The sequence below is a fragment of the Oxyura jamaicensis genome, chromosome 15, assembly GCF_011077185.1.
Source record: "Oxyura jamaicensis isolate SHBP4307 breed ruddy duck chromosome 15, BPBGC_Ojam_1.0, whole genome shotgun sequence".
Taxonomy (NCBI): domain Eukaryota; kingdom Metazoa; phylum Chordata; class Aves; order Anseriformes; family Anatidae; genus Oxyura; species Oxyura jamaicensis.
Genome location: NC_048907.1, coordinates 9,196,300 through 9,217,988, shown reverse-complemented (window position 1 = coordinate 9,217,988; position 21,689 = coordinate 9,196,300). Strand labels below are relative to the sequence as shown.

Sequence of the window (21,689 nt, the reverse complement as noted above, 5' to 3'; positions counted from 1 at the left end):
CCGCCCGGCACCGTGCGCACGCCCCCGCCTCGGCCAATCGCGGCGCGGCAGGAGGAGGGGGCCGGCCAATGGGAGGGCGCCTCGTGCCGGCTGGTTCTGACGGAGAGGGGAGGGGGTGGGAGGGGAGCGGGCGGCTGGCAGAGGGAGGGGATAGGGGATCACGTGCGGCCGAGGGGCGACCAATCAGCGGGGGGAGAGGGGGGGGAGCGGGGGGCGTGATGGGGGCGTGATGGGGGCGTGGTGGGGGCGTGGTGTGGGGCGTGGCGGGGGCGTGGCTGGGGCGTGGTCTCGCAGCGCGCGCTGCACGTGGCGGCGCGCCTGGTGGCGCTGGGGGGCCGGGCCGGGCAGCGCAGGAAGCCCCCAGCAGGGCGCCAGCAGCGGGGGGAGCCCTCGTGGCTGCCACCACCTCCCCCGCCCGCCGCTGCATGAACAAAGCGCAGCTGGACGATGGGACAGCGAGGTTACGGCAGCGCAGACTCACAGAATCGTTCGGGTTGGCAGAGCCCTGCAGGCTCACCTGGTCCCTCCACCCCCTGCCACCACTGCCACCGCTGACCCTGTCCCCAGGCACCGCGTCCGGCCTCTCCTTGAGCACCCCAGGGACGGTGACGCCACCCGCTCCCCGTGCAGCCCGTCCCAACGCCTGGCTGCTCTTTACATCGGGAGGAGGAGCAGGGGAGCCAGGTGGCACACGAGGCAGAGGCAGGTTGCCACAGCGCTGCGGGGCCGAGCTGTGCTGGGAACGGAGCTGGAGGGGAGCGCAGGCTTGAACTGCAGCCGGGGGGACACGCTGGGCTGTGCCGGTACAGCCTTACAGAGGGGCTGCAGCAGGTGACAAGGGCCAAGCTCATGGGGAAGGAGTTCCTGACCAGGGCCAGGGGCTCTCAAAGCACTGCCTGGCGTTGTGAGGCTATTTCAGCCCACGTGTCCCACAGCTGCAGCTCCGTGCTTTTGCAGTGCATAGCCCCAGCAGATGGGGCAACTGCAACTGGGTGCAAGATCTGAGTGAACAAACGGACGATGAATGAAATAAGTGAGCACGGATCTGCTCCTTTGGGTGGGGGGCTAGAGATTTCCTATCTGCTCTCACTGCAGGCAGGCAGAGGGACAGGCAGAAGCAGATTCCAAGCGCTGTGATTCCTGCCCCCACTTTGCTTGAACCAAGGCTGGAGACAAACATTTGGAGCCTTGGCTGCAAGGTCGGCATGCTGGAGCTCAGCCTCAGTGGCTCCACGGAGATGAGAACCCAAATGACCGACCCCACTTACTCCACGTGGAGGACTATGTGCAAATCAGACATTGCGTAAAATGTAAAAAACGGTATGTCATCAGTTTATCATCTTCTTTCTTTTCCTTTGTTTGACAGCCAAAACTAGAGAACTCCACTTCTCCAGGGTTTCGCTTAAGGCCTTCTTTTCTATGAGCCAAGAGTGGGAAGGTGATGAAACGCATCAGGAAGCTCCCATCCTGCACGGGAGGAGGCCGAACAACCCCGTGACACCCCCGGTTCCCAGGCTGCTTTCTGCCTGTGATCTCACTCCCTTCGGAGCGCAGCCAAGCTGACTTCATGCATTACGGCGCCTGGGGCAGCTTCAGTCTTTATTACAACCCCTGTCACGTTTTATGGGCTTTGGGAATTATGTCCTTCTACCACCTTGCATCAGCCCAGCTGCACGGCTGGGCTCTCATTATGCCCCTCTGTAGGGATGCTGACATGGCTCCTGTCAAACCCCGGAACCCAGTTAAACCCCCCAGAGCCAGACCAGTCTCTTTGTCTCAGCCGCAAGGCAGTATGAGGGGCTGCCAAACAGAAACGCCGCTCAGGAGCTGCTTTGCAGCCCTGTCTCCTGCTGTCCTTCCCCTGCCCAGGGCTCCAAAGCTGAAGCGAACACAGCACTGGCAGCAGGGACCTGCCCGAGGAGCCGATCGCCACAGCCCCAGTCTGTGTTCACGTCAGGCACGGGAAGGACTGACATGCGTCGGCACCCGAGGCAACTCCTCCATGCAGAGCTCACCAGCTGTGTGTGTGCGGGTTTAGTGACAGCAACCTGCTGCGCTGTGAGCTTTTGTGATCTACAGACCAGCTCACAAGAAAATATTCCTGGGCAGGAAGAGCTGGTGTGTGCTGCACGCTCATCGCCAGGCGTTCAGGAGGAGAGAGTGGGTCTTGTGCACTGTTCGCTGGGGATCCATTTGGCCTTTGCTTTAAATATATGTTTGTGTGTCCTGAAAGGGAATGGTTTTGTGAATACACGGTGACAGACCACTACTGTTACCTCTGTTACCTACTGTTCTCCAGTTCTGGGGTGATTTTAAGAAATCACAGACTCACAGAATGGGTTGGGATGGACGGGACCTTAGGACCATCTGGCTCCGTGTCCCCTGCCCTGGGCAGGGACACCTCCCACCACAGCAGGCTGCTCAAAGCCCCATCCAGCCTGGCCTTGGGCACTGCCAGGGATGGGGCACAAGCATTCGAACACGCAAGCATTTGCCTGGGGTTGCAGGTGAGCTTCGTCCTGTGACAGAAACTCAACAGCTTCCCGTCTCAGTTTCTGCAAACCAAACCAGCAAAGAGTTAGGAAACAAAGAAGAAAGCTCGAACTCTCCCCATGAGTTAAGCAGCTCACAAACCTCAAGGAGGCACATGAGCAAAGATAAATGGGCTGTCGCACAGTTCATCTCCTTTGTTTGTAGTAAATTATTGTGTGTAATTCATGTTTCCTGTCCATAAATGCCAGAGGAACTTGAAGACATGGAATCCTTTCTAATTTAGTAAAAGAAAAAAACAATTCCTCTCAAGCCCATCTGGAACTTGTTTTTATCATAATTGTTTTGGGCTCAGTAACGAGTTCAAGATCTAACTGCCCTCCCTAATTGCTTCAAGAATAAACAGATGCTCTGTTTAAAGGCAGCAGCTCCCCTTTTGCCCAGGCAGCAGTCTGCGGGGTCGCAGATGAGAGGAGCCGTGTGCCGCGTCAGCACAGCCCTAATGAGCACTCGGCGCCCTCCAGCAGGAGCCTCAGGGCCGACAGAGGCTGGTGGGGCTGGAAACCAGCCCCCAGCCACGAGCTCGGTGAGTGTCCAGCTGGTGACGTGTGCCCTCTGCTCCTTCATGCCTTCAGCTCGTCCCCAGGCCACCCAGCCCTGAGTCCCTTGGCCGCACTAAGGCTCCATCCCCAGCAGTAGAGCCCCAGTTCTTTGCTTCCCCTGAACACCACAGCGAGCCCCCTGCCTGTGTGAGGGGCAGGACGTGAGGCTGTGCACAAGGTCTCACCTGCCCTAGTGGTCCCCAGGAGCTGCTGTGCCTCAGGCTGCTGCCAGCCCGGGTGTAGGAGCAGGCACCACGTCAGTGGAGCTGCCTTGCACACTCAGAAAGGCACAACAGCCCAAGGGATCCTCCGGGGGGCTTGTTTCTGCTCTCAGACTACCCTTGGTAGCATGGCCGACAGGTGCCAAGAGCCCCAGATCCACCACATAGTCATGAAGCGTTTCTCCTCCAGTTTTGGAAACTCAGCTCCACGAACCCGCGGTGCACAGATAAGCCGTGTGATCATAACTGCCCGGGGCTCTTGGAGTATTTACTTTTCCGTGTTTAATGGCCATATATAAATTCCTTCTCCTTCACACATCAGCTAACTCTAGTTTGATGGCTGAAGTCAGGGGAAGATGAATCATACAGAATCGGATGTTGTTTTTTTATTATTTGCTTGTTTATTAGAAAGAAACTAAAAATAGCATTTATTGCTCAGTCCTCCAAGGACATGTGGGTTGCACAGGGTTTGTGGTAAATCAAAGTTTGTGTTGTTTTTATTTCTTATGGCTTTTTAGTTTCAAAATGCAGCTTTGCTTCTGGCATATCACGAGAGAGAAGATGTCACCTCAATCTCCTTGAGCAGAGCCTGGTCACGCATCCAAATAAAGCACCTCTTCCAAACAGCTTCTGATCACGAACATCAAAAAAGAAAAGCTCTGTCTCTTAGCATAGTTGTTGGATCTTTGTTTTGGTTTGGTTTGTTTTTTCCCCAGTGCTTAATCACTCTTGTTACATTCTTCTGCCTTGTGATCTGCTCTCTGCACCCCAGGTCACCTCCCACAGCTGTCAGTGGGGAATATCATGCAAGGGCATTCATTTTGTAACGTTCATTTCATAACCGCTGCGGCCAGATCACCACGAGAATGACAAACAATGCTCGTTTCCTACAGAAGGTCTGTGCTCAGCTGCACAACAGCAGCACATGCAACCGAGCACGCTGTCAGCCGCCGAAGACCCCCGCGAGGCATCACAAGCAGCGCTGGCACTCTGGGTCTCAGGGAGGCAGGACGGTGTACGTGTCCCAGCCCAGGTGCCTCTCAATAAGCAGGGGACGGCTCTAAGAAAAGGCTCCGTCTGAGGGGGGTGTTAAATAAGACGTCAGGATGAGCCTGACGCTGTGACACCCCCGCACACATTTCCCTCGCCTCTGACGGGCACATCCAGCAGCACTCAGTGCCGGCTGGCAGAGCTGAGTGCCCGTCCCTTGCACACAGGGGTTTCGTTCAGCCAGTTTGCTCTCCCCAGCCTTCAGATTGCCCAGTCTCCGCCAAGCCCCTGTACCAGAGTATGGAACAAAGGACGAAGGAAAGGGAATAGTTCAGCCACAGCTTGACCTGCAGCTCAACACGGACTGAGAAAAGGGCACTTCAGTTATTAGTAGTCTTTTGGGCTTTCTCAGTTTTCCCAGAGAACCTCCATTGCTTATCAGGAGGATGAAAATGTCAACCGCACAGGAGACCGAGCCATCCTTCCGACATCCCAGATCCTAGCTGGCAAGTGAAAGCAGCTAGCTGCCTTGGTCAGCCCTCGTGTCCTCACAGGACTCAGCTCCCATGCGTCTCCTTGGGGCTGGAGAGCATCCCAGTGGCTGTGTGGTAGCCGAGGCTCTGTCAGCATTGGGTCCCTGCCCTGAGAAGCCTCGGCAATGAAGCCCATTTCCTGAAGCTGTCACACAGTGTCTTGACCTTACACAGACTGCAGTTTTTTTTCTAAGGAACATTACGGAACTGCTGGGAATGGAATAATGGTGTCTCAGCATTTGCTTCCTACGCAGAAAATCCCTTTTAACAGCTAAGTTTTATAAGCATTGCTTTCACTGTAAAACCAGCAGAGCTGCTGGCTGTTCCCCTGAGAAAACAGCTTGTTTGTGGATGATGTTACCTGTCTGCTCCTGCGTTCTGAACGACACCTGCGAGAGTCAGGACCAGCAGATGGAGGTTTTTCATATTTCACCGTGATGGCCCCTACAGGAAAGAGAGAATGCAGAAATTGCCCATCTACAGCCTGGGAGACAGCCAACACCCAGCCAGGGAACAGCTCCGACTGTCCTGTGAGCCTTGTGTTTGTAGGGGGAATTCATCCCGTGGAGCCAAGCCCCACAGATGGAAACAGGGCCCCTTTCCTCCTCTTGCAGTTGGTCCAGAGGATCCTGGGTGAAACCAGTAAAGTCCAGGAGCCTTTCTGTAAGGCAGATCAAAGAGCACGTGTTGATAGGCTTTCCTAATGGCAGGGCTCCTACTTGCTGCTGCAGCCAGGTAATTACAGGCACAGACTGCCGTCACATTCTCCAAATAGCTGCTCTCCCGTGCTCATGGCATCAGATTTCCCCTAATTAGGACAGGTTTGAGTTCAGTGAGAAAGTATTTGAGGGGAGAGGGCGGTAGGTCCCCGTGGTAGTGCTGGAGACCTGCTGGCTCCCTGCGAAGTCAGGAGTTTGAGTGACTGCAGGAGGTGCCTCCGCCGGCATCTGGAGAGGAACGCGTTTTGGAGAGAGTGGCTCTGCACAGCTCACGTGCAGAGGTGAAATAAGCAGAGGTTTGAAGGAAGCCCTTTGGGATGCCCAGCAGAAGCTGCAAACACCTACCTCTAGGATTTCCTTTGGACTGTGACCAATATGGTCTTTATCTTCTGTTAAATAGAGAAATGTGCACGTATCTGCCTTGGAAAAAAAAGACAAAGCGCCGTTCCAAGCAGGCAGCCCTTGGCCAGGCCACTGCAGAAAGACATTTTTATTTGAATGCAGCAAGAATGAGAAGGATGCATCAGCTTCATGGTGTAAAAGCCCAAGGGTATGGATGGAGACCACACTGCCTGGGTGAGCTGCATTCCTTTGCCTCCTATCCAACTAGAGGCATGCTTTGACGTGTTGGCTTCCAAGTAGGGAGCTAGAAATGGAGTGATCCCCACCTGCCTCAAAGGCTCCCGGACACCTCTCAGTGTCTACAACAACCAGCGACGTGCCACCTGCAAGCCACAGGCTGGAGCTCCTGTATGCCATCACCCAGGGGACAAAGACCCACACGAGGTGATTCCTGCTTATAAGATGCTAGGAAAAAGAAGAAAGCTCATGGCTAATACAGACTATGTGCTTTTCTTAATGGAGAAGATGTACCCAAACCTGGTCTCATTCTGAACGGACAACAGAAGGCAACAAGCTCCTTCCTTTCTAAATGCATCGACACGTGCTGCCTTCACCACGGGGCAGCGGCCGCTGACTTACAGTTACATACCCTGTTTCCTCAGCGAACGAGTATCATTTGGGAGCCCGTTAGAAGCTGCTGGGTCACCTCTGACACAAACCAGAGGCAGCCAGCCGCTGGCACTCGGAGCCTGAAGCAGGAAGCGCTGTGCTTCTCCTGCCGCTTAGTGGCTGACGCTGAGGCAGCACCCAGCGCAAACACGGCCCCGGAGGGAACCGGCCCTGCTGTGGGGCAGGTTTGGGCTTCTGCTCGGAGCAGTAAAACCCGGCTAGGGACAAAGAAGTGCATAAAATAAGTTATACTGCATGCTTTGAAATCTGTCAGGCCCCACATGAATTGTACTCTGCACGACAGAAGGATGTTAAAATACATGATTACACCTAACATGCAGAGATTATGATATATAGATAGAGATGTAACATCTAGATACAGATAGTACGTGAAGCAGCCCCTCTGCTATCAGTGCTGGCAACGCAGTGTGGCTCTGCCCCCCCGGGCCCCTTCAGTAAGCAGTGATGAGGACACACCGTTTCTCAGTGCCTGGGAGGTGTCTCACCTCGAAGCGAGGAAGCGAGCCTGTCCTGCGGCCCTCACACGGCACCGGGAGCCATTTCTGGAGCAACAACCAGCAGCACATCTGCCAGAGCCATTACGGGGCCTACCGGCTACCCCGGCCTGCTGAACTGATGGGTACTTAACAAGGGAAGAGCGTAAAACTCCCACCCTAGTGAAAGATGAGCCAAAAGACAAAGATTAAAGGTCACAGAAACTGCCACAATTGCCATGCAGTGGAACCCTTTCTACTCATTAGAATTTAGCTGGAGCCTCTCAGAGGTACAAGGAGTGCCTCCACTGCATACAGCTCTTTAATTTTTAACCAAGGTTTTCAAACAGAGCTGAGTTTCAATTCTGTACTCCCAGGGTGTGACATAAAGCCACTGTATGAAGACTCCTCCACCATGCCTCCAAGAACAGCTCTGTTCATGTGAAGCATGTTACACGTTACATGTGAAGCACATTACGTGGTCATGTGCACGTAAAGCCCTGTTGATTCCATGACTGGTGTCTCCCAGAGCACAGGAACACCCGTACTCTGTGGTACAAGCAGCCCTAGATCCCCTCCCAAGCAGCAGGGAGATGCTTAACCAACGGCAGAACAGCACTGCGTGAGAGGTTGTGACAGCTCCACACGAACTGGGAACATTTCGATCCGATGCTCGGTACTCATTCTTCCCCCAGCAGCCTCCTCTCCCGTACACACCTCAGCACTAGGTTTACTTGCCGCTCTCCATACTAAGTGCTGCTGCAATTCAGACACACACAAAAAAAAGTCCGGCGGCATGTGTACAAGCAAAGCCCTCCGCACCCTGCGAAGTGAAGGCCTGAGGTGATCATTCAGTGACAACTGAATGCGCGCCAGGCAGTCCCTTGTCAGCAGACAGCCGGGCTGCCTGTGAGTTACGGGATGCAGACAGGAACACAGCGAAGGGCCTTGGCCTCGCAGGGGATTTCAAAGGTCTGGGGCTGGTTCCTGCCACTGTCAGGACCAAGGGAAATGATCTGCTTTGCCCTGCAGATGCTAGATTGAGTTCCAGGACAAGTGCGGTCATAAAAATAGCTCAGGCTTACTTCTTCGACCCCATTTAATTGGACAAACACTACCGGGCAGCTATGTCAGACGCTTTGAGAGGGAGTTCATGCTGTACACCACACTGGCCTCCAAGAGGACTTTAGACAGCTCTGGATCTTGCAGAAACAGTTCCCCAAACTGCCCTGTATTTTCAACAAAATTAATTGAGCTGTCTTGCTAATGAACATGCAGGCCTGTTTAGAGAATGTAAATCAGCTGGCAAGACACCTGCCAAGTCAAGTGTGTTATCCTAATGTAATGGGTGACTCAATACACATTCCTATGCTGGAGATTTAAATAATCCCTTAGAGCACTGCTGAGAGCACCAGAGGCTTTGGCAGACAGAGGAAAACCTACCAAAGAGGATGAACAAGCTGCAGAGACTGGTAAAAACCATCTACTTTACTATTATAGTTGACAGATTTTATTTTTCCCCAGTTTTTATATGGCTGTGTAAGTACTGACAACTTACTGTAGAATTATTTGTCCGGCTCATCACAGTCCTTGGGATAAAGCTGACAGACTCATGGCTCTCCTGGCAGCTGCATGCCAGGACAATAGTGCAGAAGGCAGGTGTTGAGGAAGGTTTGGGAAGGTAACCCTGTAACACAGCTCAGCTCTGAGCTCAGAAGTGCTTGGTGGAGCAGCAAACCATCTTCCCTTAGCTCGTAGCCATGAAAGAGGGCTGTGATACGGGACCCGATAGGTGATACAATGAAAACAGGGAAATCAGCAGGAGCGTTTTATCCTTAAACACTGCAATTAAAAAAGAATAAATGTGCTTGTGGGGGGAGAGAAAATCTCTCTCACTTGGAGAACTGGAATAACTGGGAGAAGCAGAAGCAGAATCAGGTGCACAGTCCTTAGCTCTGGTTTCAGTAATGAGACGGAAGCGGTGTGGCTAAGGGAAGTGCAAGCAAGTGAAACGTACCTGCTTCTAACTGGGACAAGAGAGAGCTCAGCCTCTTCTTGCTGCAGGGCTGGAACAGTCTGGCTTCTCCTCTGTCAGGGAGAACATTCTGTCTCAGGCTGCTATGGAAGTTATTCACATGTAAGGGCTTTGAGGAAAGGAAAAATCTAAGATTATTTGAATTTGCAATTTAAAAAACTATTGGGACACTAGGCAAAATTTTCCTCTCTTTGGTAGATGGCTCTCTGAAAGGAAAACGAGCAGGCAGAGCAGAGGGGGCTTGCCAGAACTGGCTTATCTAAGTTCTTCCCAGGGCCAGTGGAGTCATATTCATGTAGCAAAACAAAATCTAGCCTGAGGTGACCTCTCTGGTGGCAAACAGCCAAGCCTGAGTATGGGCTCCTCATGTCACCCTGCAGAGCTGTCCCACTGGGAGGGGTTTGCAAGCAGGGGGCTGGCAGAGGCCGTCCTGGCAGGAGGTGTCAGGCTCAGGGCCAGGTGTCCCCATCAGGCTCAGAGCGGTCTTGAGACATGGGGCATCTTGTGTACAGGTGGGCACGGGCACAAAATAGGTGTGAACTGACAAGGACTGGTGGTGGGGCAGCAGCGAGGATGGAGGTGCTGCGTGTGCAGGCATGATGCTGCTGACGCTCGGCTGTGCTCCTGTCGGTCCATCCAGGGGCAGGCAGGCACACAGAAAAGTGTCCAGGCAACCGTGGCAAGAATGACCTGAGACTTACAAATGTGACAGAGGAGGAGAGATCAACAAAAAGGTTTAGAAAGTTTCCATGCAGTGTCCCTGTCAGTTAGCCCCAGTGTTGTTGTGATGTGGAACACCCAGTTGTGCTATAACTTCAGGGCATCCTGCTGCAAGGGGGGTCGGGAGGGAATGAAAGTATTTTGCTCACAAGCCTGCCAGTGAGCTCTCAGTTCCCATACTGTGCCAGCCGGGACAGCTTGTTTACACCCTGCAGAAGGCAAGAGACTTCCCCAACACCCTGATCCTGTGATGCTCCATGAAGCAGCTCCATTAAAAGGCAATAGAAGCAATGGGCAACACCAATGGTGACCTCAGGGAGACACAGAACATGACACAGGACCACATCTGCCACATATTTCACCCACATCATAACACTGAAAGTGTAGAAAATATTCTGGCTGAATGCTCAACTGCAGCCTGCTAAACACAAGAACCTGTAGGAGCAACTGTGTGGTGAGAACGTTCAGCAGAAAGACATTGCCTGCTCTGTACAAAATGGGAAGCAGCATGGAAAAGGCACTCTATTTTAAGCAAAAGGACAAAGGAGGTATAACTGCAACAAAAAGGCACAAGAAACAGCGTAGCAATGAATCAGAAATGCACCGGGTATAAATAGCATTAAGAAAATCTCTTATACTCCAGGGAAGCTCCATCCAGGCTTAGCTAGAAATGGTTCAGAAGTTAGTAAGCTTTGGCAATGCTTCTTGAATAATTCAAGTACAGGTTTTGGTAACAAACTGAATTAACTGAAGCAATAACACCGGTCTCTACCAGTATTTACTGTTCTTACACTGACTTTTTGTAAGCATATATGTTAAATATTAAATGAAAGACACTCGCAGGTCTTGGCCCCAAAGCAGTCCCAGATTCTTGGGATTAATCCAATGGATTAGTAATATCATTTTGCTGTACAGGGAGCCATAGATTTTAGAAATCTTTTTTTTTTTTTTTTTTTTTTTTTTTTTCCTTTCTGTCTTTGGTACCTCCCATCACACAACATCATTTGTAGCCTGCTCTAATCTACACGCTACTCAAAGTGTGACCGGGCCAAATGTCTGCTGAACCATTTGATTTTGTGCAAGAAAGCCATCCATTTTCTGTCCATCTTCTTCAGCTTCAGAGCAGGATCCTGATCCTGACGGTATGTGCCGCTGGGATTGGAGGCACTTTCCAATACGGTTACAACATCTCCATCATCAATGCTCCAACTTCAGTAAGTACTGCTAGTCCTGCTAGTCCCTGAGGCTCTTCCTGAGATTTTGCTGTCCTAAGCCACCCTCGTGCAGGATTTAGCGTCAGAAGAATTTATTCAAGAGCCTCACTGCAATTGTTTTAGCAAATCTAATTCTAATTTTTTCCATCCTGCATCCCGTGAAATTGACTTTTGCCCTTAAACTCAAAATCAGACCCATTAAAATGTTTTTAGATTATCCAAGCCAGCTACAGAGAGATATAAACCAAGCACACCTTTTGAACAGCTACAGTTTTACACCCTCAGCCCCTTGTTAAAAACACATCTGAAAACTGGGGGCTGTTTTCAGCCAGAGGTTTAGAGGCACGAGCACAGAATAAGCGGGTATATGAAGAAGGAAGCCCTTCCACTTCTCAGCGTCCTTTCTCTCCGTGCCGTGGTTACGCAGTGCTGTCCTTCCCTCGCAGTACATCCAGGTGTTCATGAACAAAACCTGGCAGGAGCGCACGGGCATTCCCCTGGAGGACAACATGATCCTGCTACTCTGGTCTTTCACCGTCTCTGCGTTCCCTCTGGGGGGACTCGCCGGGGCTGTTGTTGCTGGTCCCATGGCCATCGTGTTGGGAAGGTAAGAGGGTGCTGGATTTTACTTTACGCTTTGCAACTTTCAGTAGTCCCAGAGGAATGAGCCCCATGGCGAAATAGCCACCACAGTTACAAATCACGAAGCGCTGTCCCCCATCACGGAGCAGTCTGCAGTTATCCACGCCACAGCAACCACCCACATAGTCAGCACCATTTCTGTGCCCAGTTTTCTGTCGTCCTTTCAGTCAGGAAATCAGGACAGAAGAGGCCAAAGATTTTTTTCTCCAAAACAAACGGTGGGAATTGGTAGGAAGGACACGGGAAAAACAGAGAGTGCTTGCAAAGAGCAGTTGTGGCATTCCATCTCCGCGTGGCTCCCAGCTCACAGGCTGCCTCTACCTTTCTGACTGAAGTATTTCGGGGGTATTTGTTAAATCTGCACAGTTGCTTTTTTTATTTATTTATTTATTTTATTTTTTTCTTTTTTTCTTTTTCTTCCTCTGTGCTTGTGTCCCTGAAAAACATTTGCCTCTCCTCACCTGTCTTTCATACCCAGCTCTGTCCCCAGTTCTCTAGAGAAAATCCCCATTGGTGTAACCAACAGAACCCAGCAGGAAGCTGGATTGTACCTTCTGCCCTGCTGAGCCCAAGAGTTTCCCTCCCTGTGCTATCCCTTTGGAGTGCTCCTCTCACATGCTGACGCTGGCACTGCCATGCTTTGGGGTGGAATCAGAGGGCTGTCTCCCACCATCACTTTTTCCATGGTTGTGAGGACCTGGAAGGGACGTGGCTTTCTGATCCAGTGAAGTTCCACCTTGTGCTACTCAGCACTGCAATCATTCCCATTGTGAATAAGAGAAAGATTCCTAAGAGTAGGTAGTGCAGCCTGCTGGGACTGGAGAGAATGGTTTGCTATTGTGGCTCAAGAGAACTTCCTTTTTTTTCCTGGTTTTGGACAGAAATTCCACCTGTGACACGTGAAAACATTCTGACAAAGGTTTCCTGAGAATACTAGTACATGAAAAGTGCCTGTTTCAACAACTGGGCGTTTTCAGAGCGAAATGCACATACCCCACTATTGAAATATTCCTCCCCATTCAAATGGGGAGTGCAAGAGCAGTGAGCCTGGGTGAGGGCCCCAGGGAGCATTCCGTGTGTCTAAAGCCGGCCCTGCTGGGACACCCCATGGGCATGCTGGCATTGGTGACGGCCCTAACTGTGTGAGCCACATGGATTTTCTGCTAATGCAGATTCCTGCTTTGCTAACAACACCCCAAAGTGCTGACCTGTGCATGGGCACCCCAGGAGGGCCGCGGGGGAGCAGGATGTGCCGTGGTGGAGCTGAGCACTGCGCCCGAGCTTGTAGGCAGGGCAGGTTGGATCTGCCACGTGAAAGGTTTGATCCCAGAACCAAACCTGGCACCCACCTGAGCTCACAGCCATGTCTCTTCTCTCTGAAGGAAGATGTCCCTGCTGGTTAACAACGTCTTTGTGATCATAGCCGCCGTCTTGTCGGGATTCAGCCAAATGGCCAAATCCTTTGAAATGATAATGCTCAGCAGATTCTTCACTGGCGTGAATGCAGGTATGGCAATGTGAGAAACGTAACGGAACAAGCACGGCACGTATCAATTAGGGGTGGAAGATACTCAAATAGGAATGGCCCAAGGCATTAAAATCATTCAATTTCTAGTCCGATCACATGCACAAGAATGAAGAAGTTGTATATACAGCTTTAACATTTTGCTTCTAAGGGCTTTTTTAAAAAACAAAACAAAACATACACAGGCAGCTGTTTTTGTGTAACACACACATGAGTATCTTGTGCAGTCTGCATGCTGGGAGTGAAGCCCTGGCAGAAACTGAGCTGAAAATCAATCCCTATCTGCTTGTAAGAAGGTTACCAGTCATGTACCACCACGAGCACCACTGTTACATTTTTCTACAGAAGTTCTTCCCAGGGAATAATGATTGACACAAGTGACGTAAGATATGACCTTACCCCCAGAATGGGGTCTAGAATGGAAAATCATTCATAACCTCAGATTTGGTGCTGAGGAGACCGTAGGACTGAGGCCCAGCCATGTTCCAGTTTCATCCACTACTACTTACGAGTATGCAGATGTATGCTTAGCAGCTTATGCAGTGAGTAAGAGGGAACTTAAAGGTTTGGATAATAATAAGCACTGGTAGATCAGTCATCACATGGCCTGCAGCAAAACGGTTCAGCTGGCAACGTGGAGAGGTGGCTGACTGCACTTGTCCTCGTCTCCTCTGTCTCCAAGCTGAGGTCAGCATTTGTCTGCCCTGCCCAGGTGTAAGCATGAACATTCAGCCCATGTATCTGGCGGAAAGTGCCCCAAAGAAGCTCCGAGGAGCTGTGGCCTTGACCTCCGCATCCTTTACAGCCCTGGGGTTGGTGCTGGGGCAGGTTGTTGGACTCAGGTAATGTAGAGCTAGAAGCCCAGTTTATACTTATTAAATCTTTTTTTTTCCCTCTCTCTCTCTCTTTCTCTCTTTATTTTCCCTTCTTGCTTTACTCTCCCTCTCTTTTCTTTCTTTTCCAGTGCCCACACACTGCAGAGGATGCTGGGCTCTTGCCATGTTGTAAATTTCACTGAGCAATTATGTTTTATTTTATTTTTCTCCAGAGAGCTCCTAGGAGGGGAGGAGAGCTGGCCACTTCTTTTAGCTAGCAATGCGGTGCCTGCCCTGATCCAGTTCGTGGCTCTGCCTTGGTTTCCTGAAAGTCCCAGATACCTCTTGATTGACCGTGGAGATAGAGAATCCTGCATCTCTGGTGAGTTTAGAGTGACTGTCAGCCTCCTGCTGAGCACCCGGGGTCTGCTGACCGAGCAGATGCACAGTAAGAAGGCCGGTTGCATATCATGACATACTGCCCAGCGGGTTCAGTCCAGGGCAAACTGAAAGGTAGATTTCCTTCCAACACAAACATCCTGTTGGTGACTCCACCAGCCTCCTCAGATGCACATAAAAGCTTCAAGCCCAATACCATGGCTGTGTCACTAGTCTCACGATACACCTCAGTATTTGGGTAACAAACCAGAGGACCATATTGGTCTACACGAGATGCGTGGTGCCATCAATGTTTGTGACTGTGTTAGCTGCCGCACCCTTAAACACTGCCCAGGTGGTGGTTGGTTATGTACTTGTATGACCGTTAATGTAATTCTGAACACAGATGAATGTACCCTTCTTTGCATCCTGCTTTTGTACCCAGACTTAGGCTGTGACCTCTTGAGAACGGTGCCATGACTTCTACATGTGAGCAGTATCGAGTTCCATTTATGAAATGGAACTTCTGCCCAGCTGCAAACATGCCATAATCTCAGATATGTATGATATATTAAGATAATTGAAAGGCATCTTCCTACAAAAGATTTTTTTGATACAAAGGTAGGGTTAAAAGGTGGGACTTGAGTTCACAGCGGGGTATATGTTTTGTAACTGTGAAGTGAAATAAATGCTGCCTGGGGAGCTCATGACCAAATCTGCAGCAAATTCATATTAAGGGATTTGCTTAGATTTCTAGCATACAAATCCCCATACACAAAGCAGCTGGAATTAGCTTCCAGGAAACATGTACCAAGGAGATCTTAATTGCCTACATTTCCCAGGGAATTCACTTGAGATATGAGCCTGAGGCATGGCTGCCAAGATGGCACTGTTGGAAATACTGTCTTGTCAAAGAACGGGGATTTGAAGTGCCTTACCCCAGTCCTTCAAGGGGCTGCATGGCAACTTGCCGCCTCTTTGAAGGCAGCACCATGATCACAGCTGTGTTCTACAGCTTCCCACAGCCATCACCTACTGCTCAACCCTTCAGCCTGCAGAGGCAGGCGATCTGAAGGTAAAGTCCAGGGGATGAGAGGTTCCCTTGTCCTTGCAGCCCTGCAGAAGCTCAGAGGCAACAGCGACCTGGGAGCGGAGCTGGAAGAGATGCTGGCTGAACAGGCCGCTGCTAAAGGTCAGAGGGCGAAGAAGCCCTGGGAGCTGTTCCAAAACCCAGCTGTGAGGTGGCAGCTGATGAGCATCATCGTGCTGAGCAGTGCCATGCAGCTCTGTGGGAACGATTCGGTAAGCAGCCTGGCAGCCGCAGCGCTAACATGAGCCACGGGTGCGAGCTGTTGGGTTTAACGTTCCTCCTGCAGGACAAGAAGGAATGGTGCTCTGCTCTGCCTGTGGAGGTCTTCCTGCTGAAAGACATGAACAGAGTAGTGAAAAGGTGGAGTATAAAAAAAGATGGCATAAAAAGGTAGCTGGTACAGACGCTAGGTCTGTGTTACAATGCCCATTCCGTGTGCAGGAAAAACCCCTTTGGCATCCAGCCCTGGATGAAATGGGGAAAGTTAAATGGAAAAGCCGATAAACTACGGAAAACAAGATAAAATCTATGTACAACAGCAGCCTTCTGAGAGCTGGGGAAAGAGCCTTCCATTGCTGATGAGAGCCTTCTCTTCCTATAAGTGCTTCCTCTCGCATCTAGTACATGGGCCATTGTGGAAGAGACCTCTTGTTCTAGGGAGCAATCTGGATTTAGCAGTCTGACTTCCAATTGCTCCTCACCATGAAGGCCATGTGGGTGCTTGTTTTACAGACCACTTGCTTTGAAAGGCTTTTTCATCAACATCAGGGTTCAAATCTCAGATGCATGATTCCCAAAGTACACCTCGTACTCTGCGAGCTTCAGAGGGATGCTGTCAAAATAGCCTGCGAGACACAGCACCTTCGTGGTTCTCTGCATGGTCCTTCAGGAAAAAACAGTGGGATGCATCCTCAGACACCTTCCCTTACTGCTCTCTCCTCTGTTCTCTTCCCAGATGTATTTCTATGCAGCTTATGTGTTCCAGGAGGCTGGAATTCCTCAGGATAAAATCCCGTATGTTGTTATCGGCATGGGGAGCTGTGAACTGATCACATCCGTTACTTGTGTGAGACTCTGAATGCGCTGCTGACATGCAGGCCGTGCTGGTGGGGAGGAGCCCGTTAATTACAACCTTCACATTTACACTGCCTTGCATCCCGGGGAAGCACTTTGCAACACAGCACTCAGGCAGTTCTCAGCTTTCGTGTCCAGAGGGGCTAATGGGGCAGTGTTCTGTAAGACACCGCATCATCTGAAAACTGTCTGGGAGGGTTTAAATGGAAGCTGTGCTTTTGATCTGTGCTCATTGGCATTTTCCTGTATCCTCAGCCTCTGTGGTTGAACATCTACTATTACAGCCAGAGTGACTATTTATCCAGGCAACTGTGGATGCAACCTCAGAGGCTGACAAGAACAGCAGCAGAGGAGTCCATAGCAAAGTGCCTCTTCTCTGCCTTCTGGCTGCTCCATTCAGTTTTCTTTCTAGCAGCAGAGGCCAGTGTTTCTGCCACAAGCTGTGACTGGCTGTCTGTGCCCTGCAATCTGTCCTCAGTTTATATGAGGGACACTGAAGCCTCCAGACCCTGGCAGTATGTGATAAGTTACCATGCTGACCCATGCACCTCAGCCATTCCAGGGACACACTGGGCCCACACATCCTGGATTTTTAATCCTTCTCTCTAAAATGCACATCAAGAACGAGAAGCAAACTTAACATGATAGAGAAATAAATCTTCTAGCCACTTAGCTTGCCACTTCTCAGCACCAAATATCCTTAAAGCTTTAGATTATATATCTATAGGTTTTGCTGCATGTGACTACAAATAAGAGGCAGGGTTTAGGTGCAGCTGGGACATTCTCATCTTGCCTAAACACCCAACTTGCCTGGCTTCTGCCAGCAGACCCCTTTCTCTGAAAGACCTTTCTCTTTCTGCTAAGAAGTGGACAACATCCTTGAAGCAGCTGTAGAGAGAGACAGGCACAGAGAACTGAAATGGGACAGAAGAGGGCAGGCGGGAATCTGTAAACAGATGTTAAATGTGTTGCTTTATTTCACTGTGTTACGTTGTGCAGAACATGATTATAGACTATGCTGGTCGGAGGCCACTGCTGCTGGGGGGCTATATCTTCATGGCAGGATGGGCCATTGTCTTCATGGTCGCCCTAAGCCAACAGGTGACAAATTTCACTTTGTTATTTAAGGGAAATGGAGCTGGGCTTTGCCTTTTATGTGATTGGGGTGTTTAGAGTTGGCAAATAGCAGTAAGTGCCCTTACTGGTTTTCCGTTGTTCCCTGTGGCTGGAGACTCGGATCAGCTGGATGCCCTATCTCAGCATGGCCTGCATTTTTGCCTACATCCTGAGCTTTGGAATTGGACCAGGTCAGTTTCCCGAGTGTTTGCACTGAAACTTTTGGGTACTGCAGACTTTTAGCGCTGTGTGCAAGCAGCAGATGCCTGGAAGCACAGTTTCCATGTCTGTTAGCCTACTGACACGTATCTTCTTGGCAGAACCCATTACTTTCTGTGCCTGGGGGCAGGGTACACACATGCGTGCGTGTGTGTGTTGGCTCAGTATAAGTAGGTGTAAGGCTCTGTTTGCTGATGTGAATTTGAAGAAAGGGCAGGTAAGAAAAGAACCAAGCTGCTAGCGTCACATACCACATGGCTTGGAAGTAATTTCTTGTCCCAGTCCCTACAGTGTCATAGGGCTGAACTAATTATAAGCTGTTCTCACAGTCAGATCTTGGTGAGAATAATGTGGACTACAAAACCTTTCCCAGCAGTTCATTCTAACATGAGAGAGTCTGAATAATTAGCCAGCCCTTAATATTTAACCCAAAACTTCCCCACTGCAGTTTATCTCTATTACCACTTGTTCTGGCACTGTTGACTAGTGAGAATAATTTACTGAATAATAATCTACTACTGCTCTCATAAACATCATGTTGTTTTTGCTTGTTAGTATGTTTCTCTTGGTTTTGGTCAACAGCATTATGCACAGTGTTTTTAACTTTCCTGACATTTCTTCTTCCAGCTGGTGTAACAGGAGTTCTGCCCACGGAGGTTTTTGACCAAATGTCCCGGCCAGCTGCTTACATGATCTGCGGCTCCCTGCTCTGGTTCAACCTCTTTCTGGTCGGAACAGCCTTCCCATTCATCGTGGTGGGTTCCCACAGCGATGCAATCCCCTGTGGCTTTTTGGTGTTCTGTACGAGGCCGAGGCTCTCTGCTGACTGTGAGATGAGACAGGACCTGGAATACCACGAGCTGCAGACACGCAGCAAGCCCGCACTCCCATGAAAGTTACCTTGATCAGGGAAGTGATCAGAACTCTTTTAAACTAAACTTCCCTTGTGTTCCCTAAGGTGATTTGTAATGTGAGGCCAGAAACAGATTAATGTGGGGCACGGATGGTCTATATCCTCCCCTGTCCTCAGCTGGGAATGGCTGGGACTGGAGGTGCAATGTAACTCCCCCTGCCAGGCCCTGGCACCATTCCCTGCGGTGGTTCCTGAAGTGAAAGGGAGCAGAAATCCTCCATATGCAATCCCGTCTCATCTCCTACTGTGGGTCCCCATTCTGTACAATTATGTAGAGACAGAAAGGCAGAAAAAAACATTCTGAGATACTCTTTCTGCTATGTGGTGGGGAGCTGTTGCACCTGGGCATGGGAGGCCCTCACCCAGGAACACAGAAACGCTCCCTGGCTGAAGTTAGTCCATGTAGGAAAGGGGTTTAGTGACCTGTTCGCCATCACACAGAATGTCTCTAACACTGTCTTGTTCTTTTTCCTCCTCCTCAGAAAAGTCTAGCACATTTCTGCTACGTCCCCTTCCTTGCGGTCTGCGTCTGCACTGCTCTCTACATCGGGCTCTTCCTTCCCGAGACAAAGGGGAAGTCCTTCCTGGAAATCTCGGAGGAGTTCAGGAAACGGAACTTCAAAGCTCAGAGCCATGCAGCTTTGTATAAAGGCCCCGAGGAGATCAAATCCACCGTGTTGTAACAGAGGGAAGGAGAACGGCACCTGGGGGAAGTTCAGCAGTGGCTATGTTCTCTTGCAGGGACATGGAGAGAGGACGAGGGTTAGGGAGAATATATTACTCTTAGGTTCACCTTGGAAAGATTTTAGGGCAAGGCAGAAAACGCAGCCGTTAGGTCCAAATTACTTATTTACTTTGTTTGTCAAACTTCCCCTAAGCCACCATTTGTTCTCCCTTCCTGCCTGCAACACTAACACGGACTTGGCCTTTGTCAGCTCTGGGGACGATATCAGTGACTGTCTTCCTGAAAAACCAGCTGGAAGTTTCTTGTTAAAAACAGTCCATGGGTGACACGATGGTTCCACTTAAATACTTTCAAACAGGTAAATCAGAGAAACACCTGACGGCAGCATAATACAGATAGGCAAGGGATCTGAGCACTTTTCTCTAGGACATAGTAGATGTTATGAGCTGTAGTGAGCCGCCTCTCACCTGCTGAATGCTCTAACACCTGATAAACTATTTTCTTACTACACAGCTTAAAAAATAGTCCTGCTGCTCACTTCCATGAGTGGAAATGCAAAGTCCTCGCTTCCAGCCAACACTGAGACTCAGGCCATGCTGCCAGGTACCTAAATACTGAATTAGGTTACTGGGTTTAGGTATTGAAATCTGGAATTTGGCCCCAGAGGCTGAGTTTAAGATGGGCCTTGATTAAATAACAACAACAACAACAACAACAATAATAATAATAAGGAATGAAAAAATAGATTCCCTCCTTTCCCAGGTTCTTGGATAAATGCATACACCCACTGAAGGGTCCATAGTTAGCAGCCAAAGCATATCAGCCTGCCACACACCACCAGATCTTTGCTTATACAGAATTTGTGCTGTTGCTGCTTATGGAAAGCAGATTTATAATATACATCAACTAATAAATCTCCCCAAATGTTTAGAAATCTATTTTAGGTTTTTAGTAGTAAACAACACATCTATATTCACATCTGTATTTTAGAATCCATATTAAAGAGGGACAGACTGCTGCCTTATCATCAATTACCACCATGCAATGCTTCAGCAAATTTCTTCTAAATATCTACTGTATTTCTTCTCCACCCAGACAGTAACTTACACCTCAGAAGCCTTTTTTTTGCTACTAAATCTGGGTCCTCAAACACAAAAATTAATATGATTAAGTTCTGTTTTCAGACACCAGATGAAATTCTCGGTACCTTGCCCAGTGCTCCTGTTGTTTCTGTTATTAAGTGATTTCAAATCGCCCCCTGCTTGTTGAGCAATAGTGAGAGTTAATTATTTTCAGCTATAAAAACATGTGACAGGTGGATTAGGAAGAAAGCTTCCAGTACTTGCTAAGTGGCTTATTATACAACTGACTTTTGGGCCTTGTTTGCAGACAGTTTATTCTGGGCTGGTTTTCTTCATGGCTTGTTTCTTGCCATCCAGTCGTCTGCTGTGAAGCACAGGGAATTCTCTGGTCCCATGTGCACACTGTGAGCACAAACACTGCTGATGCACCCGGTGGGGCTCCTACTGCATTTTACACCTGCGTTCTGCTGAGGCAAGAGTGTAGTGAGGAGCTCCTGCAGCAGCTGCTGCTTCTGGATGTAGAGAAGATTTCCCACAGCACGTTCTCAGTTGTCTTCACAGAACATATTGGAAAAGACCCAGATGTGATACTGATCCTCTGTGGGTACAGAACAGGGCGAAGCTTCTCATTTAGTGTGGTTTTCCCAGGCATCAGGTTGACTGGTGATGGTTTTCTGCTGGTGGTTGCAGCAAGGAAGAACGCATACATTGGCAAAATAAGTAGTTGAAGTTTCTTTCTGTATATTTGTAACTAAGTTAATAAAAGTACAGCGTTTTTAAATGGCATGAATGTAAACATAACATTTCCAGAGCGGTCATGCTGGGCATGAGTGGAGAGGCAGATATATTTCTCAGACAAGGAGTCTGTGCAAGAGCTATCTTTCACTGTCTACAGTTTACAACATAGGAAAAATAAATCTAAACTTTTGTTCACTTGTGTTTGGTGCTAGAAGTCATTCACACACACACAGGCAACAGCACGTCTCTCTGCTTTTGGGCAACACTGAGATTTGGGAACAAACAGGATTTTGAGACAAGACAACCAAGAGTAAGACACCTGCAAGCTAGGAAATGCAGAGATATTTTTCATTTATGCAGTCTTGAGAGAGCAGTGAGGGGCA

General features: G+C 49.7%; 1 protein-coding gene across 4 annotated transcripts; it reads left to right on the top strand.

Moving 5' to 3' along the window:
- Positions 1–7,981: 7,981 nt before the first annotated feature.
- LOC118174793 (solute carrier family 2, facilitated glucose transporter member 11-like) lies at positions 7,982–20,424 on the top strand. Of its 4 annotated transcripts, none has more exons than XM_035340422.1 (13): positions 7,982–8,532; positions 10,931–11,029; positions 11,476–11,636; positions 13,054–13,178; positions 13,909–14,038; positions 14,245–14,393; positions 15,504–15,691; positions 16,435–16,545; positions 16,809–16,914; positions 16,947–16,973; positions 17,553–17,654; positions 17,758–17,860; positions 18,516–18,643. In XM_035340422.1, the coding sequence occupies exons 1-13, from the start codon at positions 8,512–8,514 to the stop codon at positions 18,550–18,552; spliced, it is 1,359 nt and encodes a 452-aa protein (XP_035196313.1). In that variant the 5' UTR covers positions 7,982–8,511; the 3' UTR covers positions 18,553–18,643. The 4 variants fall into 4 exon arrangements, with proteins under 4 accessions (XP_035196313.1, XP_035196314.1, XP_035196311.1 ...); XM_035340423.1 differs by having other exon boundaries at positions 7,984–8,532; positions 17,785–17,860; XM_035340420.1 differs by lacking the exons at positions 16,809–16,914; positions 16,947–16,973 and adding an exon at positions 19,284–20,424 and having other exon boundaries at positions 7,986–8,532.
- The last annotated feature ends 1,265 nt before the right edge of the window (positions 20,425–21,689 follow it).